This window comes from Fonsecaea pedrosoi (assembly GCF_000835455.1).
Source record: "Fonsecaea pedrosoi CBS 271.37 unplaced genomic scaffold supercont1.6, whole genome shotgun sequence".
NCBI lineage: Eukaryota > Fungi > Ascomycota > Eurotiomycetes > Chaetothyriales > Herpotrichiellaceae > Fonsecaea > Fonsecaea pedrosoi.
The window spans coordinates 901,876-922,798 of record NW_013550610.1 but is presented as its reverse complement, the minus strand read 5'-3'; the positions used below and the strand labels follow the sequence as shown (position 1 = coordinate 922,798).

The 20,923-nt window shown below is 39.5% G+C and overlaps 4 protein-coding genes across 4 annotated transcripts; 1 reads left to right on the top strand and 3 right to left on the bottom strand.

The window, feature by feature from the left end:
- Positions 1-3,274: 3,274 nt before the first annotated feature.
- Positions 3,275-3,730, bottom strand: Z517_09245 (uncharacterized protein; the record flags this gene model as incomplete). Its single annotated transcript, XM_013425155.1, has 2 exons — positions 3,275-3,507; positions 3,583-3,730. The coding sequence occupies 2 exons, from the start codon at positions 3,728-3,730 to the stop codon at positions 3,275-3,277; spliced, it is 381 nt and encodes a 126-aa protein (XP_013280609.1).
- A 1,298-nt stretch (positions 3,731-5,028) lies between these two features.
- Positions 5,029-5,472, bottom strand: Z517_09244 (uncharacterized protein; the record flags this gene model as incomplete). The annotated part of the gene is made up of 1 exon (XM_013425154.1): positions 5,029-5,472. One exon carries the CDS (start codon positions 5,470-5,472, stop codon positions 5,029-5,031), a length of 444 nt encoding a protein of 147 aa, XP_013280608.1.
- Positions 5,473-16,479: 11,007 nt separating this feature from the next.
- On the bottom strand, positions 16,480-18,649 carry Z517_09243 (uncharacterized protein; the record flags this gene model as incomplete). The annotated part of the gene is made up of 3 exons (XM_013425153.1): positions 16,480-17,100; positions 17,168-17,584; positions 18,008-18,649. The coding sequence occupies 3 exons, from the start codon at positions 18,647-18,649 to the stop codon at positions 16,480-16,482; spliced, it is 1,680 nt and encodes a 559-aa protein (XP_013280607.1).
- A 1,160-nt stretch (positions 18,650-19,809) lies between these two features.
- On the top strand, positions 19,810-20,274 carry Z517_09242 (uncharacterized protein; the record flags this gene model as incomplete). Its single annotated transcript, XM_013425152.1, has 2 exons — positions 19,810-20,025; positions 20,074-20,274. The coding sequence occupies 2 exons, from the start codon at positions 19,810-19,812 to the stop codon at positions 20,272-20,274; spliced, it is 417 nt and encodes a 138-aa protein (XP_013280606.1).
- Positions 20,275-20,923: the final 649 nt, after the last annotated feature.

Here is a 20,923-nt window from a genome sequence, read left to right as displayed (position 1 = left end):
ATCTTAAGAAAACCTTTTAATTCTATAATATTTTAAGATAGTAATTATATTAAGATCTTTTCTACCTTTAAAGTATTAGAATATCTACCTTCTCTATTATAGATATATCTAACTATTTTAATTCTAACTATATAGAACTAAGACTTTTCTTCTAATATCGTCGCCTCTACTCTCTTAATATTATATAGTACTTAATTAAGATTTTATAGGTATTCTATTATAAATCGACGAATATCTAGTATAACTTCCTTTATATAGTAATTAATATTTAATCCTTTTATCGTAATATTATCTATAAATAGTTACGTAACTTTAGAAATCTAGGCTACTAATATCTTATTTAAAATTCTTATAAATTAAGTAATTAAATTCGTTACGTCTTATAGTAGCGTCGTTTATCTTATTAACTCTAAGAGCGTCTAAAATATAGTTATATCTCGATATTTTATAGCGAGATTAACTTAATTCTATTATAAAAACTAATCGATTAAACTTAGAGTATATATCTTAGTAAATTCCTTAAAGAATTCGTCTAAAGATAGCGGTAAGTTAGTATTACGAATAGTTATATAATTAATATTTATTACTACATTAATAATATAATACTTTCTAGTCTTCTTCTTTCTAACTAGGAAAAATAGATTATAGTATAACTTATAGTATACTTTTAAGACGCCTTTTCTAATACGATCTTTAACTAATTTAACTACCTTTCGTTTTAGCGCTCTTAAAATATAAAAGGACTTTACTTACTACGCTTTATAAGGGATTATTCTAATTATCTATAATAAAGCTACTTTACGACTAATCTTTCTAATCTTTAAGAAGGTCTATATAAGCGCGCCTTCTTAATTAAATAGTAACTCTATAAAGATATCCTTCTTTATAGATTTTAGGATATTATCTACTAATAAAGTCTCTAATCTTATTAGAGCTACTTCCTATATAGCCTAACGTAGTTAGGCGTCCTTAGTTATAGTTCCTTTATTATATAAGCTAGGTTAAAAGTACGTAAGGTATAAGTAGCTAAGTAACTTTAGAATAGTATAGTAAAGTAGATATTATAAGTTAACTACGAGAGAGTATAACTATAAAAAGGGGAATAAGCGTAGCTATATACTTATAAGGTATACTCTAAATAGGTAACCGGGAATAGTATATTAATATATTAATATAGTAGTATATTAATATATCGCTATATCGTCTTTTTCCTCTTTTAGTAGTTACGTACGGTACGTAACCTAGCCTTATATTACTAGGCTATCACCCCGGTAGACCTACCTCTAGGCGCCCCGCGCTCTAGGTCGTATAAAGGCTATTTCTAATATTATAGTCCTTTATTCTATATATTTCTTTTATTAAGTTTAAGCCTTAATATCTAAGATAGTAATGCTAGAGGGTTAAGAATAATAAGAAGGAAGATAAAGAGAGGATAAACTCTACATATTAGATATTAAGAAAGTGACCTAAGGGAGTAGATTTATAGTATTCATAACTAAGACTAAGTAATATATAAAAACTATTTCTTGATAAAGTATTGAATTAAGAGTTATATAGAAACCTATAATAGTAATTAAGTTTCTAAATATCTAGCTATCTATAAGAACTACTAGATAGAAGGATTAAGTTTAAATTTAGAAGGCTCTCTTATAAAGAGATAATTAAAGTTTAGAAGATTAGTAAGTACGCCTTAAGTTATAAAAGTTCTATCTTCTATTACTTAAGTTTAAATATATAGTAATTAACATTAGTTCTAAGTAATAAGTAAAGAGAGTAAGAGAAGGAAGAGAAATAAAGAAGGAAAGTTAGGCCTTAATTATAATTCTCAATATAATAGTAAATTTAATATAATTATATATAGAACTAAGTTATAAGTTTAAAGTTTTTCAAAGTTAAATAATTCCTTATAATAAAGTAATAGAAAAGGATAAATCTTAACTAGTCTTAAATAATTATATTTAGTATAATCTCTTATTAACGCTTTAATATAATTAAGACTAAAGTTTATTAAGCTTAAAGAAATCTTAAGTAGGTAAACTTAATAATTCTTAATTTAATATAATTATATATAAGTTCTATAAAGTCTGTATTATAGCGCATTAAGGTTAGTTAATTAAAGATCTTAGAAAGCATTATAATATAACTGATAATAAAAATATAATCTATTAAGAGTATAATTATAATATAAATTCTAAGTTAAAGGAATCTAACTAGTAGTTACGGCGATAGTATAAAAGATAAAGTTCTACGCGCTTAGCCTTATATAGGGTATCCTACTACCTAAGGCGCGTAGGCTATGACATCCCTACACTCTATCTCTTTACTATGGTAAGGAGTCTTTCTAGATAATAGCGCCTATAATAAGTCTATGAGACGCTTCTAAATAGACAGAGCTATACTCTTATTAGAGATAGGGTCCTTAACGACCCCTCTATTAAGTTCTACCTATAGAGACAGTATTTCTTACTTTACCCTCTTTTATACTACCTTTCCTATAAGCTACTCTCGCTCTATAAGAAGCTCGTATAGTATTAGTGTTATCTATTTATTAATCTAAAACTAACTATATAAAGACAATCAGAGTATTTATCCCCTTATTAAAGAGTATATAGACGCTTCTCATCTATCCTCTTCTTTATCTAGGGTTATCCCTCTAGATAGTCTAGGTATACTATTACCCTACTCTTAGCTAGTTATACGAGTAGCATTATATTATAGGGAAGGGGGGTTAGGAATGATATTAGGCTATAGATTTCCCATGGTCTCTTTAGCAGCTTCGCCTTTAAGCTCCTCTAGGACTTAAAGGTACTTACTAGCCGCGTAAATAACCCTAAGTTCGCGCCACGCTAGATATACTAAGCGTGGATGGGCCGTAACTAATATCCTATATTATTAGGATGATAGGAATACTATTGATAAAACTACTAGAGCTCCTAAAGAGGCTACCGGTAGATGATAGAATGTAGATTATTTAGCTAACTAATAGATAGTAGGTATAGAAGGTATAATATATAAGATTATCTATAGTATTAGGGGAGTCTTCGATGAGAGAGCTCCTAGTGTACAATAAGTGGGAATAGGGCGTACGCTCTTAGTATATCCTAGGTTTACGTAAGGGATCCCTAGGGAAGGCGGTATAGGCCGTGACAGTCTGGTTCTCTCGCCGTCCTGTAAATGCGTCCGCGTTTGCCAAACACGATGGTCGTGCTCCAGCCGTGAGGAGCGACGCTGTTCATGGTGGCATGCCGGTAAGGTCAATTTCCTTATGATACTCCTACTGGTACAATTGCATGGCCGTGTCCGCAGCAACCTTGGCTATGCTCGCGATCATGCTTTTGTCCATTGCCAGGAAGGCGATGTCGAACAGAACCTGCCCCAACTTGGCGGCGATGATCTGGTTCTGGAGCGCATCGCTATCCAGAACGCAGAGGGACCATCTGCCAGCCTCCGGACAGTCCATGAACTCCGCCTTCGGAAATAGAGCGTGTGATTCCTTCATCTGCTTCCCTGAAATGTCGCCTTAGTCAATGCCTGTCTTCGGGGAGCGAAGGCTATCAACCTGGTATTCGGGGTTTTCCAGACCTCGGCCGAGATCCTTATGGTAGGCAGAATACTTCTGACGCTGCACCAGTTCGTTTTGGCAGGTCTTGCCGCCATAAACGACCTGAATGCCGTGGGTGAAGTAAGGATTGAACCGGGCGACATAGACCGCATTGGGTCGATAAAGCATCATGTGAAGATGGAGGTGTTCCTTCTTTCGCACCTAATGGAGACGGGTAAGAAGTAAACTGAGTAATTCCTCCAGAGTAGCGCCGGGAGAGGTAAGCTTGGGTAGAGACATTGCGATCTGGGAATGCTGAGGGGAATGTGACGTCAGGGTTGAACCTTGAAGGAGGCTCGGTTCGGAGGAACCAGTGCTAAGCCCGAAAGTCACGTGTGGCGGAAGAATAATATTCCGTACGTAAGGGATGGATGACTTATGTAGAAGAGGGAGGCAAGGGAGGGAGGTAAGACAATGAGTACCCCTTACAGTGGAGCATACGATATAAGGAGAGAGAGGGGGAGCGTTCTTCCTTCTTTCTTTCCCTCCTCAGATTTGTCCTCCTTATTACTAGGTTGGGAAGCCAGTTGCAGAACTCTTTCTAACCCTCCAGGGGAGTGTAAATGCCGTGGTGTCAAGGAGTAATTCGACAGTCAGATCGACCTTTCTCTCAGCACAAGCAATTGCATCCATCCCTCGTCACCAAATCAGTTCTCTCTCAACAAAAACCCCACAGACCAAGGCCTACAACGTGTGTCAAGTACTACGAGCCTGAAGAGCTGCAAGCGCCGAGAATCACCAGAAACCCTCGGAGAGTGGAGGAACCGGTCGAACGAGCATCCGACGAAACAGGCGACAAGGTAGCGGGCACCAAAAATTCGGTACACAATCGAATAAAAACACAGCACAATTCTCCCGCAACTTACCAGGGTCAAGAACGTCGGCGATGGGTTGACCAATGCTAAAGAGGGACTGGAAGGTTTGACTTGACCTTGATAGTGCAGGATCGAGGATAGAACAGGCGTCTTACCCGTCATTAGCGCGTCGATCGCCCAGCTCCTACAGAACTCGGCCTTGGTCTTTGTGTTCGGAGCCCGTACTTATGCTAACGTCAGGCAAATCTGCAGGCAGCCCACCCCGTTCGGGCAGGAGGGTGATTTCCCCCTGTACTCACCCCTTGGTCACCCCTGCGAGCTGTCGTCTGCTGACGAAGACCACGTTCGATGGTCAACGTTCAGAGGTCGATTCATCGAGGGGACTTTGGGAGATTGGGAAGGCGGAAGACCAAATTAGTCTTTAGAAAACTGAGCCTGAGATAAGATATACGGGGCGGCGAGGAAGTTATTGTGAGCGAAGGAACGGCACCTCAAACCAATCTCTGCCACCTACTAAAGTGCAAAGCAAGGACACCCGACTTTCTGTAGGTTGGTAATCTCCCGCTCTCGACGAGAGCTTCATCAACAACTGCGACCTGAATATCAGTGTTCCTAGTTCAATAGGGATTGGACAGGAATTGCCGTATCCCGCTGTGTGTTTGAGTCCCTGGAATACTCAAAGGGCTGACTTTCTTTGTCCTCAGAACTGTCCTCGCTGTCACTGTCCATGTCTGCGCCACCGCCTGTTTCAGCAATGTTGAAATGGGAAAACAACTCGGTTTCGTCCTTGCTTTCCTTCATCAATCTGATCACTGTTTCCTGCTCCGCAGTCGATCCTTCTCGCATGACATTCAGAATCTGATGCAGCAATGCTATCTTGGCTTCTTTTTCTTGTTGATGCGGCCTCATGCGTCGATCATCTCCGACATGGCAAGCCAAATCTTTTGTCAGACAACGATGGCAAGGTAGGGTTCCGCTGCACTGTGCCGAATCAATACCTCCGAAAGCCAGGCCTGAGGAGTTCAATTTCGCACCTTTCTTTTGTATCTTTGACATTCTCGACAGGCCGTTGTGGCTCTTTTCCGAGGACCGTCTGGTCGCCCCATCGCTCCAGCGGTTGTTAAGGACGCTTCCATTTGTCAATAGAAGCAGATTTGATGGTGTGCTGGGACTGACACTGTGTATTCAGAGGTTCAAGTATAAGTGGAATGACTTGACTGATTGATGAGGCAAGGAAATCTATCAAGCGCAGCTTGCGGATTTGTTGTACGCGGCGGTGGGAATTATTCGGCTAACATTCCCGATCAGGGTTACGGTGACACCAAAACGACAAAGTCCAGCATTCCCAAGACTGTTGCCTGGCGACCACGTGATCGGGACAGCTATTTTGGATGCTGCCGTCACCGCGAGACACTGGTATGCGTCACCGTTCGCGGGGCAACGAATCACATTCCCCTTGCCTCCCTGATCTTTCAGGCCAGTAGACCAAGCCTGCTCTTGACCCTGACCTCGACGTGCGGGAAGACTCGAGAGATTGTTCCGAGTATCCTTTGGATCCATTTCGTCTTTGTTGGACAACCACTGGCTGCAATGATCTAATTTTTTGCTTGTGACGACCTCGAATGAAGGCCACCACAAGAAGGATGATACAAGATCCCATTGACTAGCACAGAGTATGAGTTGCGGGTTCTGCAAGCCGAGATGGGAAACTAACGAGGGAAGCTGCCATTGATCACGACGCCATTGTCGAACATTGAGGGTTGAAGACGGCCAAGGCGGTGCGTCATTCTCAGGCATGAAGTCGAAGGGCAAACCCAGACCATCGATTGCCTCAGAGTCAAAAGGGCGGGTACTCGTAGGACCCCATGGTCCCTATCATGAGCAGAACGACCGTGAATGGATCTTAAGCGTTTGGAACAGTGCTCGTCCGCAATCCTGTACGGTGCATTCCGCGATCCCAGACTTGATAACCTTGCTCTTATTGAATGACTTTGCACTTTCTTCGCGCGAAGGCCAGACATCACACCCGAATCCTGCTGTCCCCGGGGGATCTGGAAAGCAGTCCGGGTATAGCTTGCTCAGAGAACTGGCTCGAGTTCTTTCTCTTTGATGAAAGAATGAATCTCGTCAGCGTTAGCCTTAAATGCCTTGATATCCTGATGTTGAGGTCCATGTCGATCGGGACGGCCAAGGACGACCCCTCAAGTGTAAAAGACCGGATTACCTCGCCCGTTGAAACTAGGCATAGAAGACTATTACTTACTCAGGTAGACATATACCGTATCACGAACACCTATATAATACTAGATACTCTATATGACATTAACTAAGGAGTTAGGCCGCTAACTAAGTAGCTAGCTTACCGTATATATATAGTAAGAGAGGTTATACTTATTAACTCTAAAGCCTTCTTTAAGCGTTAATATCTCTATCTATAGACTAATTATCTATTATTATTAATCCTATAGTATATATATTTACTCTCTAGTTAGATAATAAGTTTAATAATTTATTAACGCTTCCTATCGTAGATAGTAAATATAGTACTAGTATACTATAAGTATATTAAGCGCGGTAAGGACGTAAGCGTAGGCCCGTAATCGATCCTAATCGAGATTAAGTTCTAAATTTAAAGAGATTAAATAGCCTCTTTAACCTACGATCGTCCTCTTATAATCTAATAATTCCTCTACTTAAGTAGGAGGAGAGCTATTAAGTAATATCTATTCCGTAGGGGAGAATAACGTTAAGTTATAAAGGGAAGGTAAGATACCGTAACTTATAGTAAAAGAGAGGTATAACGAGGTTATCTAAAGGCTAACTTAAAAGAAGATAGAAGAAGTAATATATAATAAAGAGAGAGAGTTAATAAGTAAAGAGTTTATTAATACCGTACTTATAGAAGATATATTAACTTAAATAGTAAAAAGACCTTTATTAATTAATTTAGAGTTTAACTAGAGTAAATAATTACGTTTAATTAAGTTATTAAGATATTCTATAAATAACCTTAAGAAATATATTAAATTTAAGATAGTATAGGAACTCTAATTTAAAAATATAAATATCCTAAGAGAGGAGTATACGCTTTATATTAATATAGTAACTATATATCTTAAGAATATCGCTATAAGATAGTAAATATCTAAGAAAAGGAACGTTACTACGTAATAGAAGTTTTTATAGTTTTATTAGGATTTTATTATTACTTTAAGTAATTACCTTTTATTTATTATTTTTAAGCTATAAATAAGAAAATAGTAGAAGGATTAGACTATAAGGGAACTTCTAGATAAAATCGTCGCTATTAAGTATAATATTTTAGATAATATACCGTTATTTAAGCGACGAGTCTAGTATTTCCTTAACTTATTATATCTTAAGTTAAGGATAGCTATTTTAAGAGAGATACTAGAGGTAACTAGTTAAAAATAAGTCCTTACTATAACTTAATATATTAAAGAGGTTAATAGAAGTTATAAAGTATATAAAGCGTAGACTATAAGTAAATAAAGAATATCTATAAGATCTATAACTACTTTTAAGAAGATAATAGTTATTAAAAAAATAAAGAAAAAGTAGTAGTTAAAGTTTAACGATAACTACTATAATTATAGTAAGAAGGACTATTATTCTAGTAAATATTAGACTTTAAAGAAGAATATAGACTTAAAGTATAAGTTAAGCGGTAAATTCGTAGAAGATTTAAAAAACTAAGTACTTATATTATAAGTATCTTAATAGTATTAGAACTTCTTTATTAAGATATAATATAAGTATTACTTTATATAATTATTAATATATAAGTAATAACTTCGTAAGATCCTTATATATTAAAAGTAAAGATTAACTTAAAAGTAGAGATTAACTTTATATTATAAAGCTTTTATATTAAGAATATAATACTAGGAGAACTAGTTAGACTTATAGCGCGCGTTATAGACGGAAGGATCGTTCTAGTTTACGGGTAATATACTTACTTAATATATACTACTAACTTAAAGAAAATTACGAGAGATATCCTATATAACTTTATTACTATAGATATCTACTATATTAATATAATCTTAGATATTAAATAGTTATTAAATATAGATCTAGATATCCGTTAATTAAAAGAAATATAGACTTACCGTCTAGGATAAGAGATTAAGATTATTAACGCGTAGATTATCTCTTAAGATATAACTTTATATATAGTTTATTTTAAGTTTAATATACTTAAGATAGAAGTAGTCTTTAGAGTTAGATTAAACGTAGTAATAATTAAATCTATTCTAAAATATATAAGAGATTACGTTAATATTTTTAAAGAACTAGATTTATTAATTCTATCTAAGTATATAAAGATATAGTATTTTATCTCTATTAAAGAAGAAGTTAAGGTACTATTTTACTTTATTTACTCTCTTAATAGAAATAAATTAGTCGTCCTTTAAGAATATATTAATAAGATAAGTATAAAGAGCTAGATATAACTTTATAAGTCGCCTATAAGTATCTTAATTCTCTTTATAAAGAAGAAAGATAAAGATCTTAGATTATATATAGACTATAGAGATCTTAATAAGATAACGATTAAGAATTATTACTTACTTTTATTAATTAGCGAGATACTTAATTATTTATTAGATATAAAAGTCTTTATAAAACTAAGTTTACGAGATATATATTATAAGATTTTAATTAAGCGGAAGGACTACTAAAAGATTACTTTTTATACGCGCTACGGTTATTTTAAGTACTTAATAATATCTTTTAGTCTCTTAAACGCGTTAAGGATATTCTAAGTATATATAAATAAAGCGTTAAAGGAGTACTTTAACGATTTTATTATTATTTATATAGATAATATCCTTATATTTAGTAGAGACTTAAAAGAGTATATTAAATATATATAATAAGTACTATAAAAGTTAAGAGAATATAAATTCTTCGTAAAACTCTTTAAGTACGAGTTTAAGATAGAGAGTATTAATTTTCTTAGTTTCCGCGTAAGTATAGTAGATATATAGATAGATCTTAGTAAGATAGAAGTAATTTAAGACTAATTAGTATTAAAGAGCTATCGCGAAATCTAGATCTTTTTAGGATTTACGAACTTCTATTAGGAATTTATTAAGGATTACTTAAGAATAGTAGTATCTATTATAGATCTACTTAAAGAGATAGTAAAAGATAAGAAATTAGAGCTATTTTAGTAGACGATAGTAATATAGCTCGCTTTTAAGTAGCTAAAAGTACGCTTTAAGTATAATATAATACTCTTTTACTTTAAGAATAATAAGTTAATAAAGCTTAAAATTAATATCTTAAGATTAACTATAAGCGATATCCTCTTCTAAGAGTATAATTTACTTATAAATAGTATAAAGAAGAAATAGTATCTAATAGTCTTCTACTTAAAGAAGTTAAATAAAGTAGAGCGAAACTATCCTATAGAGGATTAAGAGATATTAGTAATTATACGTACTTTTAAGGAATAAAGATACTTCCTTAAAGCGTCTACTATTAGTATACTTATATTAATTAATTATATTATATTATAGAGTTTTATAGATATAAAGATACTAGATTAAAGATAAATTAAGTAGATAAAACTTCTAGTATCCTTTAATTTCGTAATTTACTATTAAAAGGATAAAGAAAATCTTACGGACGGCCTTTTAAGATATCTAGATTACGTTATAAAGAAGGAACTTAAGAACTTTTTTAGTAACTTAATTACTTTACGCTTATAAGAATTAATTAATATAATTATAATTAAAGTCTCTCTATTTTACGTAAGAGCGTTAATAAGAGCTTAAACTTACGAAATAAGATACGTTTCGAAAGAGAGTAGTTAAAATATTATACTTTTAATATATAAGTCTTAGACTTCTAGAAAGAGAAATACGCGTAAGAAATCGTCTTTAATATCTTCTAAAGAAACTTTATTAATCTCTAAGTCTTTAAAAGACTAAATCTAAGAGTTATAGATCGGAGATTAATAATATATCTACTAGATCTAAAAAGACCTTCTTAAAGGTAAAATAGAAGACTTATTCTATAAGAGAAAGTAGTATATTAACTTTACTAGAATCGTATAAGTTAACGGCGTAGTATATATTTTAGAGGACTTTACTATATAGAATAAGATTTTAAGAATAAATTACGATAACTTATAGTAGAGAAGCTATTTTAACTAAGATAGAATACGCGAGATAATATAGTAGTTTTACTAGTAGTCTAGAATAATTAAAGATATTAGAGACTATATAATAACTTATAGTATTTATTAGAGAATATAAGTACTAAGATATAAGTTATATAGACTATTAACGTCGCTACTATAGTCTAATTAGCTATAGTAGAACCTAACTATAGATTTTATTATAAACTTACTACTATCGATAAGTAAATAAAAAGTTTACGACTTAATTTTCGTAGTAGTTTATAAATATTCTAAGATAGTTAGATTTATCCTATACTACTCTAATATTAAGATATCTAAGTTAACGTAGTTATTTAACGACGAGATTATATCTAAATAGAGCGTTTCTTAATTAATTATAAGCGATAGAGGCTCCTTATTTATATCTAGATACTAGAGAACCTTCTACTATTAGTTTACTATACGTAGGTATTTATCTACGTTCTATTATCTATAAATAGATAAATAGATAGAGTAGATAAATTAAACGCTAGAAGCGTATTTACGCTATTATATTAACTATTCTTAAGATAACTAAACTTCCTTATTATCTAGAGCTAAATTTACTTATAATAATATAGTTAATTAAGTAACTAAAATATCTCTATTTTAGATATATTATCGCTATTTACTAATAATATATATAAATATAGTAAGAGAAGAGTAGTCGAATAAGAATATCTAAGCTTAAGTAATAGTTAATTATAATTAAGAAGTAGAAGAATAGATTAAGAACCTCTAGTAGAAAGCTTAATAATCTATTAAATAGTTTTATAATCGCTATTATAAGGTTATTAAGTTTAAGAAAGACGATTTCGTATAGTTCTTAATGCGTAATATTCGTACGTAAAGATCTAATATAAAGCTTATTAATAAGTTCTTAAAGTCTTTTTATATCCTTATAAAGGTTAAAAGGAATACTTATTAATTAATATTTCCTATAAAATATTAGCGTTTATATCTAATATTTTACGTCTTACTTATTAAACCGTTTTATATCCGACTTAATTAGATACTACTAGAGTTAGAGGATATCGATAGTAACTAATTTTATAAAGTAGAAGAGATACTAGATTCTTATATAATAAAAGGTAGAGAAAAGTAGTATTTACTTAAGTAGAAAGAGTATAGTTCTAAGGATAACTTATACTAACTTATAGAGAATCTATCTTTAAAATTATTAAAATAGATTAAATAAATAGATAAGAAAGGAGAATAATAGAAATAATTTATTTAATTCCTCTCGTATTAAGGTAAGAAGTCCGCTAAAACTCTACTACTAGTAGTAGAAAGAGGTATATAAGGCGCGAAAAAAGTAGGAAATAGATAAGAGAATAGAACTTATATCTATTAATTAGTTAAAGATATCTATATCGTCGATATTACTCTCGCTATTATTATTATTATTATTATTATTATTATTATTATTATTATTATTATTACTAGCGCCGTCTAGCTCCCTATCGCTATTACTATCGCTATCGTCGTTACTATCTTCTATTAGAAGATCTTTCTAGTACTTACTAGTTTAATAGTTATTAAGATCTAACTAGCGGAGAAGTACGATATTATATTATAAGAAGTATACTATTAGCTTAGACTAAAAGAGACTTAAGAAGAGTAGGTTAGAAGTATACTTATAGCTTAAGTTAATATAGTAGTTAAGGTATATAAAGCTTTAATAATCTATTAACTAGTAAGGTTAGTAATATCTATACTAATACTACTATCTATAGTAGCGCTAGACTTAGAGGGAGTTAAGATACTAAAGCTCTTAAAGACCTTATTTACCTCCTTTTTATAATTAGTAAAGGCCTTATTAAGTTTAGTAGTCTTATTATAGATCTAGTTAGCTACGTAAGGGATTAGTAGAGTCTAAGTAAGTAAGTAACTAGAAAAGATAGGGAGAATATACTAGAGAGAGTAGGGACCTTACCTTCCTTAATAGGAATAATAGTAGTATATACCTTATCGATAGTAGACTAAAAATAAGAGGGGTATTAGAGCTACTTCCTACGTAGCCTAACGTAGTTAGGCTTCTTTAGTTATAGTTCCTTTTTATTATATAAGCTAGGTTAAGAGTACGTAAGATATAAGTAGTTAAGTAACTTTAGAATAGTATAATAAAGTAGATATTATAAGTTAGCTACGAGAGAGTATAACTATAAAAGGGGAATAAGCGTAGTTATATACCTATAAGATATACTCTAAATAGGTAACTAAAGATAGTATATTAATATATTAACTAAGACTATACTAATATATCGCTATATCGTCTCCTTCCTCTTCTAGTAGTTATATACGGTACGTAACCTAGTCTTATATCGCTAGGCTACCGCCCTAGTAGACCTACCCCTAGGCGCCTCACGCCCTAGGTTATATAAAGGCCGTTTCTAATAAGGGGACCGGGATATAAGGGTAGTTACCTTTAATATAACGGGTATATTTACTAATATTAGCAGGTACCTTATACTTATTATTAACGACGTCGGTAGAGTCGTTCTTAGAGTTAGCTCTATATAGAAGTTAATAATAGAATATACTTAAAGTACGCTATAAGCGGTATAGGAGTATACTTATAGAGTCTAGATATAACGTTAATACTATAAAAACTCGCGCTAAGCGCGTATACCCTTAAAAGAGATAGGAGATTTAGAGAGAGACTAACGAGGAGCTATTATAATTAAGATTAAGTTAAGAGAATTATTTAATTTAAGAACGAATTAAGTAGATAAGTATTACGTATAAAGTAATAGTAAAGAGAAAGGAGAGAGAGGAAAGGAAGGTCTTAATAGAGGTTTAAGACGTAGATATATATAGGACTAGAAACTATCTATTTATTAAGTATAATATAATTATACTATAAATAGAAAAAGGAAATAAATAAGCTAAATAGTAATAAAGTAAATATATTAAGTAATTAATGTATAAGAACGAAATATTAAGAGTATAATTAAATTAAATAAAAGGCATTTATTTAATATAATAATAATATAACGTACTATTATTACCTAAATACGGATACTTCTATATTAAGATTAGTATTAAATTAACGAGACTACTTAAGGCTACTAAGTACTTAACTATCTTATTAGTTCGAGGGTGAACTACCTAAGGAAGAAGAGTAACTATCACGAATATCTACGTAATATTAGATACTCTACGTAATATTAATTAAGGAGTTAGGCCGCTAGTTAAGTAGCTAGCTTACTATATATATATATAGTAAGAGGGGTTATACCTATTAACCTTAAAGCCTTCTTTAAGCGTTAATATCTCTATCTATAGGCTAGTTATCTATCATTATTAATCCTATAGTATATACATTTACCCTCTAGTTAGATAACGGGTCTGATATGCCGCTACTGAACTCGGGGCGGATCGGGCTGCTGGTAGGGTCATCACCCGCATCGAATCGGCCTGTGCTGGCTAGGGAGGCAGGACTTATTCGATATACGAGTTACATAAACAGCGCACCGGCAAATGCAGTGTAAGGCAGTTGTGTCTGTTTCAATCCTCTTTCATTCTACACCACTTTGACATCGACTATGACCCTGCAACGGAGACCAGATGCGCAACTTGACCACGCAACGACAAGGAGAGGTCCGGAAACACCTGTTCATGATAGATTTGGCAGAAGCGAGCCGCTGGCATACTCAGACTTTGCGTGAAGTCTATCTAGCTTAGGGTCGTATCGACTTTTGATGTCGCACTATGCCTTGCTGTGCCCTGTTTGGATCGGTGCATATTCGAGGAGCATTATGCTACGAGTCGCAACGAGGATGCACACGGGTGCAGGCCTCCCACAGTGCACACGCCATGCTATCCTTGTCGTCTCTCCTGGGCGGAACGAGCGAACTGATGTCGATCAATGACTTCTCGCCCAAAATATCAGCATGACCTACCAACTAGTGATCTGGCGTTTCGACAACCGCTCCTGGGTAGTCTCTGTCCAGGCAACGCTCCAAGTCGAGCTTCGGGCGACAGCTTCACATGTCATACTGCCTCGTCAACATCACTAGGTGCAAGCCATCCAAGAGTCGGGTACTGTCAGCGGTGGTGGGAAGTGTGTTGACCGCGCATCTACGTACATTGGGTCAAAGCTGAACAAACGACGCTGGAATCACATTCCACAAGACCTCAAGGTACGAGGCCCGGAGGCCGCATGGAAGCCAAGATCCACCTTCTTCCGCACCTGAATGACAAGATCCTCGACTGAAGTCGAGATCAGTCTGCACTCGTCTCCGGACTGCTCTTGTTTGTACCTTGTGAGGCATCGCGAGTCTTTCGTCACCTTCATCTCCGTCAAAAGCCGTGCTCTGCTGCCAGTTCTGACAAAAGTGGGCAAAGTTGGTGCAAGCAAAATGCAGCTGCACTTTGGCCAAATGAAGATCTTCCCACTCTCCTCGCATCGGCAGCACGAGCCCCGTGACAATTGCTCCTTTTTCCTCCCCGGCAGAGGTTCCCGATACACTCTGTCTGGCTTTCACCTGTTGGGTACCAACTTGATGGGTTGGGAAATTGGGTTGGTCGGGCCTATTGGCGGTCATGTACGGAACTTGCAGTCTGTTTCTTTGGCTCGGCTGGTAATGGTACGTTTGTTGTCACATCATCCCCGGAATGTGGTCTTTTGGAGTCTCTAGTGTCGAGCCTCGGGCTTCATCACTCTGCCTTTTTTGTCCATGAATGGGTGGGGGGTGGTGGCGCGGTGCTTTCTCTGCCCCGACTGGTTTTTCAGGTGGCATTGGGCGGCCAGGTAGCGCCTCTGGGGATGGGGGGTTTCGAGATCGCATTACAGTGGGCTCTTCATCGCAGGTTGTGGGAGTGGTCTAAATCGCCTTGTCAGCAAGGTAACTAGTTGAATGAGTTGAGGGAAAGGATTCTGGGAAAGGCCCCCCTTTGGTTGGGGCTGTTGTTCAACAAACAAGTTGTCCCCGTGGATGGAATGCTCATATTTGTTATCGAGATATGCCATGATGGCAGCTCTTTCAGACCTATCTCCAATCTGTTGAATGTGAGACAGATGCAGAAGGTTGAGAAAGCGAGACTGCGCTGGATGCGGGTGAAAGAAGTTAGGTGCCGGGCGACTAGCGGCGCCAGGAGAGAGAACAACCTTCCCAGGGGAAACTGAGTGCATGGAGGATTCGGGTACGCCAGAATATCCTACAATGGGATTTGAGTTCGTCATTAACTACCATTATTGTGGCTTGTTGCCCGTTAATTTGCAGGATTGGAGAGACTACTATACCTCCCAACGAGTCAGGCACAATGTGATCAGGATCGACAGTCAGCCCTTGAGGCCGGGGCACCTGCAACAGGCTCGCGGCGAAGTATTGGACGGTGATAGATGCTCTCAACCTGGGGTTGTGAGAAACCACGAGATTTCGAAAGGCGAAATCTATCCTACAGCATTTTCATGGCCGATGGGTATGAATGTCTACCTACATCTAGCCATGCATCGAGAAACTGAGGGGACCACGCAAAGGCAACGAGAAACTGCGCGAACAACCACTGCGAACTGTGGAAGAAGCGCCTCAAGTAACGTTGGAGAAGCTCTACGAAGAGCAGCTTGGAGCTGCATAGGGCGACGTCTTGTCAACCTACGGGGCAGCTCCAGCTCGACGAAGCAAGTAGCGTTGTACCATGGTCACTACTCAGCGCTCCGACAGTCAGTAGATGGGCTGCGGGCATTGCAGGGATGTTGTGCACTTGTACAATGTTAGCTATCTGTCTTGTTTGATTGGTACTACCATGTACAAGTGTATGAGACATGTAGAGGTCTATGTCCATGGAATACACCAACATCGTCATGCCGCCAGATTGATTGATCTCAAGAAATTGAGATGGATGGAGTCGCCGGTGGATAGATTTCACCGTCCCTCCCATGGGCAAATTTGCTCAAGGGGCTGTTGAGGAAGGCCATCCCGCGGCCCATTCGCGATGGGATAATCCTGCATATTGTAAACGTAGACGTGGTCAGGAGTCCATGTAGCCTGGGCGAGCTGATCCCACTGATACAGGTTACTTGAGTCGTAACTGGGTATACCAGCGTACGTGTATACATGGTCAGGAGGCCATGTAGGCTGGGTGAGCTGATCCCACTGATACAGGCTACTTGAGTCGTAACTGGGTATACCAGCGTACGTGTTCTGTAGTAGTAGCTCATACTCCAGATTGGCGGCGGTGGCAGGGTGCGTCGAAAAGCCGAACGCTGGCTGGGAATGGACTCCCCAAGGGAGGCTGTAGGCTTCCGGCGTATCAAACGGCGAGAAACAATCATCGAAAGGCAAGATCCCTGCCGGGTTCTGCGGAGCTTCAATCGGAGGTGGCTTCTCCGGAGACTCTGGAGCCGCTAAGGTGGCCAGCGCCCTTTGTTGCTGTTCGGGATCAGAGGAAGATTCGACGCGGCGTTCGGGGTCGATGGTTTGTCTCATGAGCTTCAGGCGTTCGCGCTCGATGGCTTCTCTCTTGAGCTTCAGGCGCTTCCGTCGCTGCCCTCCTGGTCAGTATATGCCATATGCCTTCCACTCACAGCCAGCACCAGAGGGGTCAGCGTACCTTCCAAACCCGGTCCCGAGTTAGCGCTCTGTCACGCCAATGGGAAATCTTCCTCCAGTCATCACCGGGGTCGAATGAGAAGCAGATGGATGGGCCCATATTCTGCGTCGAGGATCGGGCTATTGTGTCACAAGAGGAGTAATGATGACTCTGATGATGCGACACATCTGAGACCAGTGGGGTGTTTCCACTGAAATTTGACGGGGGAAGAGGATTTTGCTTCGGAGGTTCCTGGTCAAGGTTGAAAAGGGCGGAGAAGTTGGACTGCTGCACTTCCTCGAACACGTCGCTTGTGGAATCGCCGTGCAGGACTCCCACTTGTCCCAGGATGTCGTGCGTCCATGGCGCTTCGTGGCTGGCCGCCTCCCAGGGCGCGCTGTTCGCGTCCGGACAGAGGAGGCCACTATGGAGCTGTGCCTTGGCGGTATGGTCAGATGGCAGGTGGTTTGAAAATCGCTCTAGTGTTGTTGGCTGGGACTCTGAATTGGTGTCTCCGTCGGAGCGACATGGGCTCCGGGAGGAAGGGTTTTCTATCCGGAGAGTGTGGTTCATCTGTCTCTCCAAGGGCTTCTCCTGCTCCATACCGCAGTTTTCTGGTGTCTTTTGCGTGAGAAGAGGATCGTCGAAAGTACACGGCAAGTTGTTTTTTCGACATCCCCCGCATACAGGTCGTTGTTCTCCGCAATGAATTCTTCTTCGTCGACATTGGTCACAGTTCTTGCGCGGCGGTAGGGGAAAAGGCATCTCGAAAGCACACGGCGAGTTTTCCTTACGACAATGCCCGCATTCAGGTCGTACTTTGTCGCATTTCAATCCCCTTTGGAGACATTGATTACAAACAGGGTAGTGCTTCAGCAGGTGACCCCTCAGACTCCGCGCCGAGGCGAATTCGTACCTGTTGTTGACCTTGCACTCGGGAAATGGGCAGAAGTGTGTTTTCGGACGCTTCTTGTGGTGCCCTAGCCAGTGCGTGTTTGCTCGCTCGTGTCCGAGCATATGTCTTCTCCAGTAATAGGGGTGGGGAAATGTCTGGTTTTTTCCCAAGCAGCTGACGTGGTCGCAGTATATCTGGCCATCTTCGTTGTAGGGCGGGAGCTTTTCGAGGGGTGTATCGGTCTCTTGCGACGGCGTGGAGGTAGACGTGTCATGGTGATTGCTAGCTTCATCCTCGTCGTCACATCGAACCGGTTCGTCATTGCTGCGATCATGATTGTTGTATGCAGCAGGGCTCACCATGAATTTCTCACGCACCTTGTGTTCTTGAGTCGCTGCCATCTCAGTCTCATGGGATGTAGGAGTTCGGAAGGAGGTAGATATGTCGTCGACGGAGCTCTGTGCGGCGTCATAGCGGGCGAGAGAAGTACCGAGTTGAGGGTACCAGTCTTCCGAGGACTCGAAGTTGATGGAGCTCTGAGCGGCATCATAGTGGGCGAAGGAAGGACTGGATTGAGGGTACCAGTTTTCCAAAGGCTCAAAGTCCATGGTGTGATTCTCCTGCTCTGTAGCGGAAGTGAGTTTTGGAAGACACTGGAGAATCGAGTCGTGTCGTGTCGAATTCTTCGAGGCAGGGTGTCTTATCTGTAGTATGGGTGGACGAGTGCGGAAGAGCACTGCTTCCTCACATAGCCAAAATGAGGGTCAACCGCTGACGAGCAAAGCGGCGAATCTTCGCAGTTTACGTCGGTGGCACGGAAGTTACGAAGGTCCATCGATCTAAAAAATCTTGTGGCGTGTTGTGATCGGCGATTGGGGATGCCTAGACCGATGAAATGCGTAGTCTCGGTGGCCAGGGGAGGCGCGGCCATCCGAAATGGTCAGGTCCTACAGGATCCTTGATCGGCTGGAGGAGTTTTATGGGTTGTACAGGTTGTACCAGTGGAGGTTGCGAGGATCCAAGGGAGTGCCCTAAGCTGCCACATGAGTGATACGATTGATCTGGCTTCAACGCCAAACGCTGGTTCTCAGAAGCTAGACTTGGTTGCTTGTGAACCAGCGTTTCATGCATGACTGGCCCAGTGTCTATTGTATCGCCTCGCTAACGAATTCATCCTCAAATTTAATCACTGTCCTTGATAAAGGCACACTATTGTCACGCCATTCCACACGACTTAGTCCGCATGTCCGTAGCTGGCCGTCAAAGACTCCGAATGACTAGCGCGGCGGCGAGCAACTTTGTCGTGTTCCGGTTGGCCACTGTGAGGACCAGGTGCATGGAGCCAAGCAGGAAGCGAGGCAGCGGCCTGCGCCCCAACCCGGCCTGACAGGAGAGTTCGCATTCCGGATCACCTTTGACGTAAGTTCAGGGGGCGTTCCGGCCCTTTTCTCCTCCCAACTTAGATTTTTGCAGCGAGCCATAGGGGGGACTGGTGGCGGTTAGGGTCAGTACTATCGCTAGTCTGTGCCTGCCAAGCATTTCGGTGGGCAACCCTAAGCCGCAAGCGGTGCCAAACCCCAGGGGCCCCTTCCCCCCTATCCCCAGGTCGCCGTGCCCTTGCAAAAGTGACCAAGTTATGTTCTTGCACGAAAGCAGGGAATGTTCAATCTTGTAGTCTTGCATCATCCCATGCCTGTTTTTGTATGGCCACCCGTGTTCCCAGACCTGCATCTGCTCGCCGGGTTGCATCGCTAAGAGACATGTCGCCATGGCTGACTGCCTCATCACTTCAATTGTCTTCCAGTGTGTGAATGTCAGTCTCAGCATCCGGGCCTTCGATGTTGCATCAGGGTCGAACGCCTGGAACCCCCCTTTTTACCTTTTTGCCGGCCACCGCTTGATCCAGTTTGCACTTGCGGCCAGACAGATCCGGGCTGCGACACGTCCATGGGCTCCGCCACACGCCATCGAAGGCTTTGTGGAGGTAAGTCCACTCACTATGCAGGCCGTGCGCCCATACTAACGCCCACAGGCTACGCAAGTACGGCACTTGCGCTGTAAAGCCTTCGGACGAGTCAAGTTGATCACGGGCGTTCTATCAGCCTTCATCACACGGCTGCTGTTGGTTTCACAGTCGTCCACGTCATGGATCAGTGCTTTCAATTCGCAATTTGGAGATTTTTCTTGCAAGTCCTGGCAAGCGACAGCGACAACTCCAAAAGCACCACCATGAGCCAATCGCACTACAAATGGGGAATGACCAGAAATGTCCCCCAAATGGTGATTTCAGCCCCGAGTCTTTCGGTCCACGTTGACCGTACCTCTCACTTCTTCAAGAGAATCCTCTTGTAGGCACCCATATCGAAGAGACAATTGCGTCCGAATCTCGCCTCATATCAGTCTACATGAAGTGGTCCTCGGTTCCTCCGACGGCAAGATTCCCTGGAAGACGTCAAAAAACATGGATGAGCTACGGAGCATCAATTCAGTGGGGTTGTATCTACCTTGCATCTCCCCTGGCGTGGCGAGAATCCTTCCTGGGTGGTCGAGAACAAAGCCAAATCAACTCGGCTCGACCTTGTCTTGTCCCCCGACACGGGATCTCCAAGTCTTGCATCCCTTTCCACATTTATCATGGATACGCCTTCAACATCCCCGCGCCCCCGTCCTCGACTCGGAGCGGGCGTTATGATCGTTCGCTATCACATCCTTCCCACGTTGCCAGGCCGCCGGAGTAGAGTCTGAATAGCGAATGAGAGGTCGGGGGCGCATCATTTGTTGAGAGGCCGTGTTCGTGACATCGTCTTTGGCATCGACTTTAGCTTCGTGACTGCTTTTGGTCGCCCCAGGAGCCCCAACATCTGTTCGAAGCGGCCGAGTCG